The sequence below is a fragment of the Anguilla rostrata genome, chromosome 8 (genome assembly GCF_018555375.3).
Source record: "Anguilla rostrata isolate EN2019 chromosome 8, ASM1855537v3, whole genome shotgun sequence".
In the NCBI taxonomy this organism is placed as follows: domain Eukaryota; kingdom Metazoa; phylum Chordata; class Actinopteri; order Anguilliformes; family Anguillidae; genus Anguilla; species Anguilla rostrata.
Genome location: NC_057940.1, coordinates 18,078,945 through 18,094,468, shown reverse-complemented (window position 1 = coordinate 18,094,468; position 15,524 = coordinate 18,078,945). Strand labels below are relative to the sequence as shown.

Sequence of the window (15,524 nt, the reverse complement as noted above, 5' to 3'; positions counted from 1 at the left end):
GACTGGCAGTGCAGGAAATCATTTTAACTTTAGCTTTGTTGCAGCTGAATTAAAGTTGAGCCTCATTTTTCTATCCAGGATTGTAATGAGCAGTGACTTCGTTACGAAGCTCAGACTGTTGTGTGACTCATTCTGTCTCAAATAAATGTGAGTCAGGCCTCTGTTATCTTCCCGCCTGACCCCCAGTTCGAGGACAGCGAGGACGACTTTGACAGGTTCGACACTGACGATGAACTATCTTACCGGCGAGACTCGGTCTACAGCTGCGTCACGCTCCCCTACTTCCACAGTTTCCTGTACATCAAAGGTAACATCGCCATGGCAGCACTTGTGAGGGAAAGCCATCACAAGCATGGGGGTGTGGCTTTGTGAAATCAGCCTGAGAAAATGTATCAACAGTTTGCTTCTTTTCAGTCATTGGAAATCTGGTTTTAATAATATATACGATTTAATGGAAATATTGTTGTTCTGTGCATTGAAGGCACTCAGATATGACTGAAATATCAAAGCACTTAATGTTATGACTAATGTTTATCTGTCAGTGTAAACTAAATTTTGTTGATGTCTAAACAGGCCAAAAAACTGAATTTAAATTTAGTACCAGTTCTTTTGTATTCCGTCTGCTTCTTATTAGAAGGACAATTGATCCCACATGATCAATTACATTTGCATTCAGCAGCCTTTAAATAATGCACAGGTGACTGAAGCTTTGACAGAGAAAAGGGTGCATCTCTTAGCATTGTGAGATCTGCCAGCGTGCTGTGAGGGTGCATACGAAATTCTCTTCAGCGGCAGGCTTTGGCAAGAGTATGCCTGCCAAACAGCTCTCCCAAAGCCAGGTTATTTTTACTCAACTGCAAAGGAAGCACAGAAAGAGTCACAAGCCAAGCTTCTGTGAGAAGCTGCTTCTGTCTGTTAAAATTGAAAAGCAACCACAAGGAGCAGCCTAGAATCCAAGCCTTCCACCACTAGGTGTCACTGTAGCCACTGGAAAAACAGTGAATGAAATGACGCAGGACAAATCCGTCAACACTTTGGATAACTGGATTGGGTGGTCTGTGAGACGATATGACAAATAAGCCCGTTTCGGTATCTTGCTGTTTGGGATTACAGGAATACTACTGAGGATAAACCTGCTGTTTTCTCCTGTGTTATCCTGTGTACTGTTAGTACAGCCATGTGGCATAGCAGTTCAGTAACTGGACCTGGACATACGGCTTAGCACTTCAGGAATTAGGCCCCACGCTGTGGTCAAGCATAATATTTGACTAAAAACAGCAAATCAACAATTGTAGCAATTTCAGTGTTTACCAGCTGTTGTATATGTACAAGGTATAAAAGGACACAAAAGTAAAATAAATTATTTCATCTAAAGCGGGATACTTCACACTGCATAGGAGTATCTACAATATAAACTAAATGTTGCGTCTTCTGTATTGTGTTGTAACTAGCTGCTCCTATAAAATCCCTATTAATCCTATGGGTCCTCAGTATTGATTTTTCACTGTGTTGCTCACACACATGAAGGTCTGTGCTAGAGATTGTGCTGTAAGATGGTTCCTAATTTTCTCCATTTTGTCCCCCCTCCCTCTCCCTGCTTGCCTTGCCCTTTTCTTCTCTTCGACCTCTATTTGCATCTTTTTTTCCGCCCCGTCTTTTAATTCATTAATTTCATTTCAAAATGAATCATGTTTCCTATTGCTTATTTTAACCTCTTCCCTCCTTCCTCTTCTTTCTTTCTTCCTCTACTCTCTCCTTCCACTCCTCACTTCCATCCCATTGTTCCCTGTCCTTCAATTTTCTCATCCAATGAACCACTTTGCCTTTACCTTATTCTCATCTCTACATTTTGTTCTCCTGTCCATTATTCCTGTCTATTCCCCCCTTTTCTCCCTCCCTCTGACCCCTCTGTCCTTCTGAATGCCACCTCTTCTCTCTCCTTCCTCTGTGATTTCTCTCTGATCCCCCATTCCATCCACCTTCCTCCTCTGTTTCTTTCTCATCTCCCTCGCTTTTCCTATCTCCCTCCATCACTTTCTCCACCTTGCCCTCCTGTCCTCCCTCTCTCTCCCCCCGTCTCCCTGGGCCCTCAGGGGGGCTGATAACGGCCTGGAAGAGGCGCTGGTGCGTGCTGAAGGACGAGACCTTCCTGTGGTTCCGCGCCAAGCAGGAGGCCCTGAAGCAGGGCTGGCTGCACAAGAAGGGCGGCGGCTCGTCCACGCTCTCCCGCCGCAACTGGAAGCGCCGCTGGTTCGTGCTGCGGCAGAGCAAGCTCATGTACTTCGAGAACGACGGCGAGGAGAAGCTCAAGGGCACGCTGGACATGCACACCGCCAAGTAAGGCACCAGGAGGGGGCGCCCTGCCACCTCACCCGCTAGATGTTTTTTCAGAGGTTTACATTTTTACATAGCGTCTTATTGTGAAAGGTGCTTTACATGTACCATGGTATAAATTTTATCTTTCCATTAATCTGCTTAGTTTTGAGTGTTGTTTTCTCTTTAAAGGCCCAATGCTGCCTAGAGGTTCATTGCCATGTTTGTCACTTGCAGTGAAATTTGAATTCCATGCACTGCACTGGCTAATTAGCCCTTTTCCTCTCCTGTCTGTTTAATGTTCCTAATACCGCAGATGACATTGGAAATATATTGAACGCTATGCTTTTTAAAGTTCACACCACCCTTAGATTGACAAATGAAGGAAATATGCGGTAATTAGGGTATGACCTTAAACCATTTATATATTAAGATGTGCCATACCATCATTTATAAAGAGCACTCTCCCACTTATCAATTATGGTCAGAGGGCAATTGGTGCAAAGTTAACCTCACCAGCAGACCGTTCACACTATGGGTATGTAGGCTAGCTCTCAGCTAGCAGACTGATCATGGCAACAGAGCAAGGTTGTAGACATTCAAGGAAACCATAGCGGTCTCCACGTTGATTCACAGAAGCCCCATAGAATGCATGCAGGTCGGAAACCTTTTGTTCAGTCAACAGGTGCTAGGCTGTAATTGCCGTAGAATGCAAAGAAAGCCACAGGCACTGCTGCCATCAAAAGAAATAGGAGCCTATGGGGAAGTCTTGGGGGGGGGGCGGGGGACACTGCAGGAGGGTGGAGCAAAGCCGGGACCTTGCGGGCATAGGTGATGCGGAAGAGCTGACCCCACCGCATGCGCTGACCTCTTTTCAGAGAGATCATAGACAACACGGGGAAGGAGAACGGGATCGACATCGTGATGCCAGAGCGCACCTATCACCTGATCGCAGAGTCTGCCGAAGACGCCAGGCAAGTACCTCGCATCCACGCGCTGAAAGGCAACCTTTGTGTGTTAAGCGTGTATCAATGAAAGACAAAGACAAGGTCTGTGTGTGTGTGCGTGCACGCGTGTGCATGCATGTGTGCGTGCGCGCGTGTGCATGCGTGCGTGCCTCCTTGCGTGCACGCGTATGTGTGTAAAGGAAAAATGTGGGTGTGTCATTATACATAGCTATGAAAAACCTGTCATCCTTTATCTCTATGAATAAACGTCCAGGCCCCCACCAGCGCCCACTTCCCCAGATGGACTAACCCACAATTCCATCTCTAATAGCACCTCTCTGTGTGTTTAACACTGTCACAGCCTGATTCAATTACACCCCCCTCCATCCGAAATGTCATTTACAGGGATTCCGGTGACATCCTGTCAAGATAGCAAAGCAGAATATATTAAACGCCATCTGATATTTAGCAGGAAATCAAAATCTCCAGGAATGGAGGCTGTTTGAGACATTGACCCCGGTCATCTGTCACTCTTTTTCAATGTGTGAAAATGTGCTACGAAGAAAAAAAAGTATTTGCATTTGCAAGCAAAATTGCCACAAATTGGAAAAGAGCTTGGACAGTACTTTGTAGAATTGCTTCATACTTCATATTCCATAGTTATCTGCACTACTTCTCAATCAGCCGGCAAATATTTAACAACTTTTGTTCAGTGAACTTAAAGAACATTGAAACATCCAAATAAATAATGATGGCAACAGGTCAATCAGTCCATCTTTCTTGTTGTTTTCCATCAAACAAAAGAAAAAGTACCGAGCACTGCATTAAGCGTCGGTTTAAACATGCCAAAGGCCTCTGCTTCATTCAGTGGCCTGGCAAGCTGATTCATTCACTGACTGTAAAGAAATACTTCCCGTTATTAATGTACAACTGACCTTTTAACTAATTTCAGTTTATATCACAGAGCTTCTCCACCCTATCTCCCCAGTGGTGGAACGAACTCCCTGTTCCTCGTCGAACCTCTCCCTCACTACCCATCTTCCGCCGTGGTCTGAAGACTCATTTCTTCAGACTATACCTGGACTAACTACCACCACTCTGTATATTTCATCCCCCCCCCCCTTTCATGACACTCGTTACATGTTCCCCCATCCCAGCACTTTTTGGTAATTTGTATTTGTCCTAATATTGTAGCTTGTTCTTCTGCCTAGTTGGCTTGGCAGAGGTTAGGTCAGAATAGTGTTCACTGTGTGAACTAAACTGTGTTCTTGGCTAGAAATACAGTAGCTGTACAAAATAAGTATTGTATCTTGAGTCTGTGTTTTGTAGTTGTCCATGACCATGGAACGCACTTTTGTATGTCGCTTTGGATAAAAACGTCTGCCAAAGAAATGTAATGTAATATCCCCTTGTTCTGCTGACAGAGCTCCACATGGAAAATCTCTTTTATGAATTCAGTAACCTCAATCAAATCCTCTTTAGTGTCCTTTTGCTAAGCCTGAATAGATAAAGTATTTTATGTTTTTCCTCATAACTTGCATGTTTCATAGCAATAACCAATTTAGTTGCTCCTCTTTGTACTTTATAAAGAACTGATATACTGATATAGCCCTCTCATGCATTTTGAGTTTGTAAATTTATGTTCGGACTCTGTGGTGCGCCCCAACCCCCCACCCCCCTGGTTTCGCTTTATTCCCCAGCTCATATGTACTGTAGCCTAGATGGTTCCCCTTAGGTCGAATGCTCAGAATGTTTTTAATAACAACAAGTTCTGGTTCAGTGTTAACAGTAAAACATAAAATGTGGGAAGCTGGCTGTTTGTGTTGCACAGGGAGAGCGGAAACTTACAGAGTGTGATTTATCTACCTCCTTTGATCTCTTGCCTGTAAAAAGAAGTGTGCTGTATTTGACAGAAAGGGATTACTGGTTTCTCTGTTATAATTGTGTGCCAGCAGGCTTTCCATCAGTAAATAAATTGATAAGCTTTATCACATCTGACTTGCTGATATTTAATATGTTCCAAGATTTATTATCGCATAAATGACTATGATAGATAGATCCTGAAGCAATACACTCTGTTTGTACACATTATAGCTCGGGGATTCTCTCAGGCAGGTTCCTCTGAATGGTTATTGATCCATCCATGGTGTGTTATTTATTATATATTCTTGGTAGCAATAATAAACAGGACTGAATCTATGGAGTATTTAGCAAAAATAAGGAGTGGAAAAATAATCAAAAAATGCCATTTTTCAAGGTCAATGACAGTAAGGTCATTGACCTTGTTGTCTCTTTGGTCCTTCAGTTTCCTGAATGCGCTTCCTAGTGAATCACCAGCTAGATAAGTGATCTCGGTTTCCAAACTAAACAGTCAAGTGATACATCCTCGCTGTACTGCTGGGAGGCTGTTAGCAGAGACAATAATGGTAAAAGGTTTCATGCAGTGACACGGCAGCATTTGGAACAATGGATCTTCAGTACAATGGCATATAAATTGAAAGTAATATTAAGATGAGAACATTTCATTGTTTCGGGACATGGGGGGTGTATCAGAATCAAGATGGAAATTTTAAAACAGCTTGTTGCTTTCTCCTAGACTCGAAATTATGACAAACTGTTTTTCTCTGTCTTTCTCAGCTCAGTTCAGCTTTATTACTGGCATGTATAATATAAATTAGGTAATGTATGAAATAACAGTGATATTTATACATGCATACACACAATTGTCATTTGTCTAATTACAGTTGTAATGTAATACCAGGTAACAGACCATACATAAATCTCTCTCTCTCTCTCTCTCTCTCACTCTTTCTATCTCCCTCTCTCTCTATCTCTATCTCTCCCTCTCCTGGTCTCTTCTGCCTTGTCGTCGGTCTTCGGCGCCAGACCTGTTTTGTTCTTTCCCCCCTGGAGCGACAGGCCTGTGCGCAGAAGGAGCGAACGCACACCATATGGCAGCAGACCCGCCCCCTACCTTTTTTATTAGAGAGAGCCCAGTCTCCTAATGCCCTGTCTCCTCTTCCCTCTCTTCCACCTACAGCCAGTGGTTCAGTGTGTTGAGCCAGGTCCACAGCTCCACAGAGCAGGAGATCCGGGAGATGCACGACGAGCAGGCCAACCCCCTTAATGCTGTGGTGAGTTCAGGGGGGTGGGGCCGAAGTCCTGACGCATCCCTGGAGGTCCAGGTCACCGCGAGAAAGCCCCTCTTCTTTATCCCCCAGCCTCTGAGTCAATGGCTGCCTTCTTTCACTGATCTTGACAGTCACCTTGTGAAGTCTGCTGATCTGTTCCACAGCAGCTTTTACAGACAGGGCCGCTGGAACGCGTGCACGGTCAGGGGCCTTGTGTGCTAATGAGGTTCACGTCTGTCTTCTGTGCAGGGGACCCTTGACGTCGGGATGATCGATTCAGTGTGCGCCTCCGACAACCCAGAGAGGTAAGAAGCTGCCAAGAAGCTTAGCGCACACTTTGATCCAGGGGGTTTCAGCTCAAACCTAAATCTCTTCTTACGTGCACACACTATATCAGATAATCCCCAGGTTCTTTAAGTTTCTAATTCTATGAGGTCCACCTTATCTGATGAGAAACCCAAGATCCAGGAATATTTTACGGGAATGATCTTAAGAGTGAAAATAGAAAACACCATTGTCCTGAGGGAAGGAGCACAAAAGCTGAATACTCAGATGTTGTCAGTGTGTTAAACATATTTGTCCTTCAAATTCTTCATAAGTGAGGCCATATAAAAATTTGAATCATCAAGGCAACCTCTCATGAATGGTTTTATGTGAAACAACAAGGGATGAAATGAAGTCTGAAATGAAGTGATACATGTTTAAGCTACCTGTTAGGGCTTTTGTTACTACAGGAAACAGCCCACCTACCTGCACAGCTCATAACCACGATGTTTATCTCCTGTGTGCAGTTTTCTTTTTTTTTTTCTTGGTTTTGGTGGTGAGACTTCTGCTCTTCCGTAAACACTAACCCTCACCTTCTCCCTTCTTCGGTCTCCTTTTCCAGGCCAAACTCGTTTGTAATCATCACGGCGAACCGCGTGCTGCACTGCAATGCGGACACGCCCGAGGAGATGCACCACTGGATCACCCTGCTGCAGCGGTCCAAGGGCGACATGCGCGTAGAGGGCCAGGAGTTCGTAGTCAGAGGTGAGACGGCACGGGCGAGCTCCTCTCTGACCACTGTTCATTTTCGTTCAGTCAATCAGTGCATAGCTTGGAAGCTTTGAATTCGAAAACGATTACTGATTTGGCCGCAAAAGGAGAAAATGACAAAGCTCAATACAGAATCATAAGACATGTAACTTTGCTACCTCCCAGGAATCATGTGGTTCTTTTGGTCCTCTATAAATTTCAAAGATCTGTGGGAAATTTTCCTGTTGGATTGCTTATACAGTATATGCTCTTGTCAGCATGTTTCAAAATGTGCCTGTTTCTATGGCTATCAGAATATGCTGACATTTACTTAAAATGGTTTAGTATGTACTCATGATTTACTTTGTAATTTGCTGGTTTATTTCCCCCATGTATTTTTTTTTGGGGGGGAATCCCGCAAACTGTCCCTCCCACCCGCATGACACATCTTCTTCATCCTCCTCCTCTAGGATGGCTCCACAAGGAGATGAAGAACAGCTCCCGGGCCTCCTTGAAGCTGAAGAAACGGTGGTTCCTCCTCACCCACAATTCCTTGGACTACTATAAAAGCTCTGAGAAGAACGCCTTGAAGCTGGGCACTCTCGTCCTCAACAGCCTCTGTTCCGTGATGCCTCCGGATGAGAAGGTCTTCAAGGAAACAGGTTGGGGTCCTTTCTTATCCCCAAGTTTAAATAGCCAGTTGAGCTTCTAGAATACTGCTCTTGAACGAGGAGCAGTACATCAGTTCCACAGGTACTCCACGGATGCATTTTCTAGCAAGGTTTTGACATACAGTGTTACAAGAGAGTGCTAGCACTTATAGGCGGGAATGAATGTCTCTTTCTGATAGGAACTGGTTGTTTGTTGGCACTACCAATTATGATAAGATGGGAGGCACTGCAGTAGCAGTAATTTATGGTACCCTTTCCAACTTAAACCCACTTTCTCTGGTGGCCGAAGGCAAATTATACATTTTGAAACGCACAAATGCTCCCCTGGAGTTGAGGAGATTATATTATCTTACACCTGATAGGTGATACATCTTGCACCAGCAAGATCCCTGCTTGAACCAGACTCCTGCTGCTCATTCAGATTTGCTCAGCTGTGCCTGAAGAGGACTGTAATGCCCGTGTCGCACAGAGAAAATCATTTAGACGATATCAACCTTTAGGACCACAAGCACACTGAGCTTCTAGCTTGATATATACAGTGATAAATCACCCTTTATTCTAATTAAATTGATTTTGATCCCTGTTGCATTTTTTCTTTTGGATTCTGTATTGCATCACTACAGGAGGAAGTTACAGTCTGGCATGTGACATTATTAATTTGTTATACAAGCTGCTGAAACTACACAAAGAGTAATTCTCTTGCTCTCTCTCTCTCTCTCTCTCTCTCTCTCTTTCAATCTCTCGCTCTCTGTCTCTCCCCCCCCCCTTCAGGCTACTGGAATGTGACCGTATACGGGCGGAAGCACTGCTATCGCCTCTACACCAAGCTCTTGAACGAGGCCACGCGCTGGTCCAGCGCCATCCAGAACGTCATCGATACCAAGGCCCCTATTGACACTCCTACCCAGCAGCTCATCCAGGACATCAAGGTGGGGGCGGCTTCACTTTTGCCACACAAGGGCGGGGCTGTAGCAAAGCCACTTTCACTGCACAAAATGGCCCCTCTACCACAGCCTTCACATTTCCCACCTTTACCTGGAACCTTTCTTGAAACACAGAATTTGACGCTCTTGCACTTTGAATTGATTTCACTCCGCTGTTTTCGTGGTCGCCTCTGTAGTGTGATGTTGTTAAAATGCGGGTAGCTTTAAAAGGAACCCGTTGTTCTGGTTTACTATCTTGTTGGCTTTGTGTAGGTTTCCATTCAGCTTTATATTCTGTACAGAGCATCTTTCTCAGCAGGAAGATCTGTGAGGTAGCTGCTTCCCAGTCATAGAAATCAGGTTAAAACTATCAGTGTCACCCAATCAATGCACCTCAGGTCCAGGAAATGGCAGTTTGTGAGGGGATGAGGCGGGACGGCAAAATGGATAGATAAAATTCTAAGATATTTCTAACAAAGCACCAGCCTGTTAGAAATAGGCACTTTTTCCAGATGGGCTCGTACCGTGGTGCATTTCACACCCTGAGGCCCTGAAGCTACTGTGGTCCTGGTTTTCCCCTGCTGGTGCTGTAACTGCCGGTCTCGTCGTTCTGTCCTCGGCCACAGGAGAACTGCCTGAACAGTGAGGTGGTGGAGCAGATCTACAAGAGGAACCCCATCCTACGTTACAGCCACCACCCCCTGCATTCACCCCTGCTCCCTCTGCCCTATGGGGACATCCACCTCAGCTGTAAGACATGTAAATGTGTGGGAGGGGCAAAAGTGTATTCAAAGGAGAACAACCTGTAAACGATCCATAATAGTTCAATTGTTTGTATATGTATGACCATACAGTATATCATATATGTTTAACATATGATACAGTATTTCTGATTCAAATCCATGATTTCTGTTGAGTAAAACACATCAATGGATGTTTCTTTACAAATATTTAGTTGTACCAAAGGTCATCCCAGTGATACTCCTTTGGTTCTTTTACACACAATGCAGAAGTACAGGTCTGTTCTAAAATCTTTCATCCCCATTGTTGAACCAGTGATCTTTTCCTCCTCTACAGTGCTGAAGGACAAGGGCTACACCACGCTCCAGGACGAGTCCCTTAAGGTGTTCAATTCTCTGCAGCACTTGGAGGGAGTGAGTGACCCAGTGCCCATCATCCAGGGCATCCTCCAGACGGGGCAGGACCTGCGCCCTCTGCGCGATGAGCTCTACTGCCAGCTGATCAAGCAGACCACCCGGGCACCGCAGCCGGGCACTGCGGGCAACCTGCGCACCTGGCAGATCTTGGCCTGCATGAGCTGCACCTTTACCCCATCCCGGAGCATCCTTAAGTACCTGAAGTTCCACCTTAAGAGGTGAGAAGGGAGGAGGGACTATGTGCATAAGGGGTTTGGTTTAAACCAAGGTGTATCAAAGGATAAATGTGTTTGTGTAACCCAATATATTTGATGTGGTGGTGGTGTGTGTGTATGTGTGTGTGTGTGTGCATGTCCATATATTTTAAAATAAACTTACTAGATGTATTTTTGCAAGCAATCTCTAATACAGTTTTGAAATTTGTCGGTTGATTTAATTGTTGGATAACGATCAAGACATTATGATGGTGTGAGCTGTAGTTGGTTCATTGGATCAATTGCTGTGTGATCTTCAATATCTCATTAATAAGTGCATGACACCAGTGTAAGCTGCATTGTTTGAAAAACTATGATTAAAGGTGCTCATGTTTGCTGTGATAATAACTTCAAGGCTTCACAGTCAACTCTCTCAGTAAATGATTTGCATTGCCAAATTGGATAAGATGACAAACACTTGTGCTATTTATCAAAAAATAGACTGCAGACAAGAATATGCAAACTACAAATTTTTCTTTGCCACTAAAATACACATCCAGTCGCCATGAATCATCATAGCAACTGTGATCTCCTGAACCATGAGTTGGGTTTCATGAACTCCTGCAAATTCTGCTTGAACAAAAGCATGTCCCCACAATGAAATTAAGCATTTTATTTTGGCATAACTCCAGTTGTCGTTTCCTCCATGTTTACTAATTCCGGGCACTTCTCTTCACAGAGAAAGGTGATGTAAAAAATACATTTAGGTATTCAAAATCCAGTCCAGGTGTGCAGACACAAGTCACATCCCAGCTGAAAGGAATAAATACCACAAACAAATGTGGTGTAAATAAAATTTGAACCAATCATATTCTGTGTGATTCTATTCCCATTTAGACATTGAACGACTGAATAAATATATCAGATATGTCAAAGAAAAAGATTTTGTTCATGTTCATGTTGCATCCACTAGTTCCTTTGAAAGACGTGTGAAGTGTGATTTCAATGAAAGACCACATTGCATCTCATTAGCAAGAGAACAGAGCTTCTCTTCTGTATAAATCCTCTCCAACTACTTAAATCAGTGGTCTGTAGTGCTCCTCTGGGGTCTCCTTCCTACTTGCAGCTGATAACTCATTTGGCTGGAATTTAACATAGAGGAAGCACTGAAGTTTCATTCATCTTGCTCATGAATTAGCAAAACTGTAAATGAACTCACAGTGCAGAATATTTGTTTATTGGTGTGTATGTGTAACGAGATAAGGCAAAGATGTATTTGTTCATTTTTCTTCCTGAAACCAACTGTATAAACAATTTACTACTCAATTATATCAAGTTTGTAATAGGGCATTGAACATCGAATTAATTTTAAATTGAATTCCCATCTCTATTAGTAATTTGTTTCAAGGGCATAAATTGAGAAAACTAAGTTTGAGTAACACTTTACTTTTAAATGTTTATTATTTATTGCCAAGCTTCCTAATTCAAATCAGTACCGAATGAACAATTGAGTGTAATCATTAGGAGCTAAAGTTAAACAGTGCAAGACAGTGAGACCCAAAGGTAGCAGTTTGTGAAACAGTTTGCTTTTTAATAAAGCCAAATGATTGTGGCATTTGCGTGCGTCGGTGGTCTCAAGTCTTGAAGAGTTTGATATGTTTGTGTTAATAGACTACCTAAGGTATAGCCAGTGTGCACCGGCTGTTTTGGTTGGCAAATAAGGTTCATCTTTTTACTTCTGCATTCCTATTCCCTGTAAAACGCTGATGGAGCTTTTTTAACTGAAGTGTGAAAGCCATTCGCTCACAGCCCTGCTGGTGTCTGCTTTCCACACTGCCATGGCTGCCTCCACTCAGTGTGAGCAGAGCTGGTGAATCATCTGCATTTTGCATCATGCGACACTGGTGCGAAAACACTGCATCACAAATACCACACATATTTACCAATCATAGAATTCTGGGTTCCACTAATGATTCCTGTTCATGTGGTTAAAAATGCCACTAGGCATCCCAGCAGAGAGGTCCTGTCATCTGCCTTAACTGATTTAGCTGAGCTGAAGGGAAAGCATAGATTGAGGAAGGCGAAGACCTGTTCATTAAACACAGAACCACTTGACTCCAATTACAGTCATTGAGTTATTTATTTACGCCCAAATGACAGCCAGACTTCTGCACGCATTATTGGTTTAAGGAGGATTTTTATCAGAGAAAATGGTCACCATCAACCCCAGGGAAGACATGGAAAAATCAAGCAATGCCCTTGTAACCAGACACTTTCAATCTCACAATTCTCAACATGGCAAAAAAAAAAAAAATTCCACACTTATTTTACCTATTTATCCTTGGTGGAGAATCCTGCTAAAGGACACAGTATAGTGTAGTGGATTCAAATCTGTACTATACAAGGGATATTTGTAGATGGTAGCCCTGCATGGAAATGTCTAAATGGCTGTAGCATCACCCAGGGAAACACACTGATTGTATTTTTGCATGAAGTGCCACCATCCAAAATGCAATGGGAAGAGTCTAAAAAGCCTAAAATTACAATTAGAAAGCAAATGTTTAAAATAATGGGTAAAAATTGTTTTCATGAAACATCGGTGAATTGACTAAATTGTGGAATGTTTTCGGCCAGGACACGCGATCTCTTCCCCGGCACGGAGATGGAGAGGTACGCTGCCTTCGCCAACGAGTCCCTGAAGAAGACGAGGGCCCGGGAGTTTGTCCCGTCTCAGGAGGAGATACGCGCCATCGTCGGGAGGCAGGAGATGACCACCACGGTGCACTGCCACGGCGGAGGGTCCTGCAAGATCACCATCAACTCGCACACCACGGCGGGGGAGGTGAGCGCCGGGCGCGGCGGGCGGCTCTCTCAGCCACGCTGTTAATCGCCGCCGCTTTTCCTGGGTGTGGTGGGCGGGATGTGGGGAGGTGGCAATCGGGTTCAGCGCAATTCTGCAAGCAGGGCATTAGTCAGTGCTGGGATTTTTTTCTGCTGTCCCAGAGACCTTGCCTCTCGTCCCGCTGCACTGTGTGAGTGAAAGGACGTCTTTCCCTGCTCCACCTCGGCTTAATATTCAAAGGTCACGCATCGGGTATATTTGCATACCCCGTTCATCCTAAAAATTTGACTTTGCTCGCGGTGGGCATAGGCACGCTTCATTCCCGTCGTGCAGCTCCGCTCAGGGGTGGGTTTCATTCTCCCCTTCTGCACCCCTCCCCTCCCCTCTCGCCAGGCCATGGGAGTCTCTCGCATCTCCAGTCTTCCTAAAGGAAATATCTATGTCTGCCTGCGGACCACAGCACGTGCGGTAGACATGGGGTTCGCGGGGGTGGGGGGGCATCTCTGAATCCTCTGTGCGTATAATGCTCTCATCATTGCTCCCATCCTTTTCCACTTCAGATAGATTTCTTTTCACATTAATAGCGTGGCTGTTGTTCCCTAGATTAATGAAAGTGTTGATCTCATTTGAGTTCCTTGCGCCTGCTGTAGCACTCCTCTGCTCGAGTCTGTCTGGAATGATAAGAGCCCTCATTGGACGCCATGCAGCCAAACACAAGGGCACAGCTTTGCTTCACACAGGAATATGGAGGATTGAGGGGTTTTTTATTCCTGGGTTTCATTCATGTACAGATTGTGCTTTGGTATTCAATAGCTCAAGTGGCTATTGTAATATAAACTCATCACTGGTGGATTTTTAAAACTAGTTAAAATCCAGTCGCGTGACACAAAGCAAAAAAAATATTTTTTGTTGCCTGAGGAGAGAATTTTTCAGTCAGTAGGAAGATTCTCGTTTTTCTGTACAATAGCACCTTTTCTAGTTGATCAAGTACCTGTATCTCAGTGAACAAATGCAGTGCTTGCCTGCATATATTTCAAAGAATGGACTTGCTGCTGGATGCCCTCCTGACTTAGCAGAGGATGCTGCAGTGATGGAACGAGCCTGTGGCTACAACTGGGCATTCCTAATAGGAGGAGAGAAGGCAAATTAGTTATAATTTGTCCTCAGTACATTTGCATACTGTTGGGCATTGCACATCCTGATTCACTGATCTTTACATTAATTGGATGGCTTGGCTGAAGTGTATTAGCCAATCCAGACACCACAGATCAATGAACCTGCACAGAATATGAGCATCATTATGTTACCGTTTAATTGTACCTGTGGACCCGCTGACTCCGTTTCGTGTCACCCTGCAGGTGGTGGAGAAACTGATCCGGGGGCTAGCCATGGAGGACAGCCGCAACATGTTCGCCTTGTTTGAGCACAACGACACCACTGACAAGGCCATCGAGAGCCGGACTGTGGTGGCAGACATCCTTGCCAAGTTTGAGAAGTAAGTGCAGCCGCTGGCTGTTTCACCAGACCTGGTTTGCCGAACCAGTTGGAAACCATCCAATTATATACAGTTGATTCTTATAGAATACAATGCACTGAATGTTATTCTTAACATAAAGCCTTTTGAATAAATGAGTAGGGTGGATATGAGGAGTGAAGTATCAGGGCTTGAAAACAACTTTTTTTCTATCTATTTGTTCCAAGAGCTGGTTAGAAGGAAACAAAAAAAGTGTTTATTTTCTCACACCTTGCAAACATTAAAACCAGCCTAATAGCCTGTCTGAAAACCTATTTGTGACCTCCATGTTTCCAAGAATAATAAACATGTGCAATGTGAAGTTATTTTTTAGTTGCACAGTTGTCGTTCTCTGAGATACACATGGCTTTTGACTGTTGTATTAACCCAATGTTCAGTGTATTAATCACAACTGCCTACATGAAGCGCCCCCATCACCACCCACCCCGGTTTAGAAAAAAAACGCATTCTATGGATGATGACAAACACAGTGAGCAGAAAATATCACACTGCATTAGCACTGAATAACATGGCATGGCTAATACAGCACCATGACAAAATAACCACGTTAGAATTGCTTTGATATCGGGAAACGATGAGGGAAAATCCTTTTGTAAGACTTTAAAATCATTCACAGCAGCACAATCAAATAACCTGGTCAATTCCAGACATTTGCAAGGTGTAGGGTAGCAACAGCTACAGGAAATACAGGCTTTGTAATCTACATACGTCACATTCAACAATTGACTTGAACATTAAAAGGACAGTAACATCAACGCTATCCATGCTGAGGGATAAGAATTAGCATCGTTTGCACCA

At 44.0% G+C, this 15,524-nt stretch overlaps 1 protein-coding gene across 3 annotated transcripts in view; it reads left to right on the top strand.

Annotated features, from left to right (window-relative positions):
* myo10 (myosin X) overlaps positions 1–15,524 on the top strand; it is a 116,541-nt gene that overhangs the window by 97,075 nt on the left and 3,942 nt on the right. For 2 of the 3 annotated variants that reach the window (XM_064346856.1, XM_064346853.1), the window contains exons 26-37: positions 187–307; positions 2,094–2,337; positions 3,192–3,287; positions 6,301–6,394; positions 6,641–6,696; positions 7,278–7,420; positions 7,876–8,067; positions 8,848–9,005; positions 9,626–9,749; positions 10,077–10,374; positions 12,985–13,192; positions 14,551–14,687. In XM_064346856.1, the coding sequence (XP_064202926.1) occupies positions 187–307; positions 2,094–2,337; positions 3,192–3,287; positions 6,301–6,394; positions 6,641–6,696; positions 7,278–7,420; positions 7,876–8,067; positions 8,848–9,005; positions 9,626–9,749; positions 10,077–10,374; positions 12,985–13,192; positions 14,551–14,687 (1,871 nt within the window). Of the gene's footprint in view, positions 1–186; positions 308–2,093; positions 2,338–3,191; positions 3,292–6,300; positions 6,395–6,640; positions 6,697–7,277; positions 7,421–7,875; positions 8,068–8,847; positions 9,006–9,625; positions 9,750–10,076; positions 10,375–12,984; positions 13,193–14,550; positions 14,688–15,524 lie in introns of all 3 variants that reach the window. The other variant, XM_064346854.1, reaches the window with a different exon arrangement.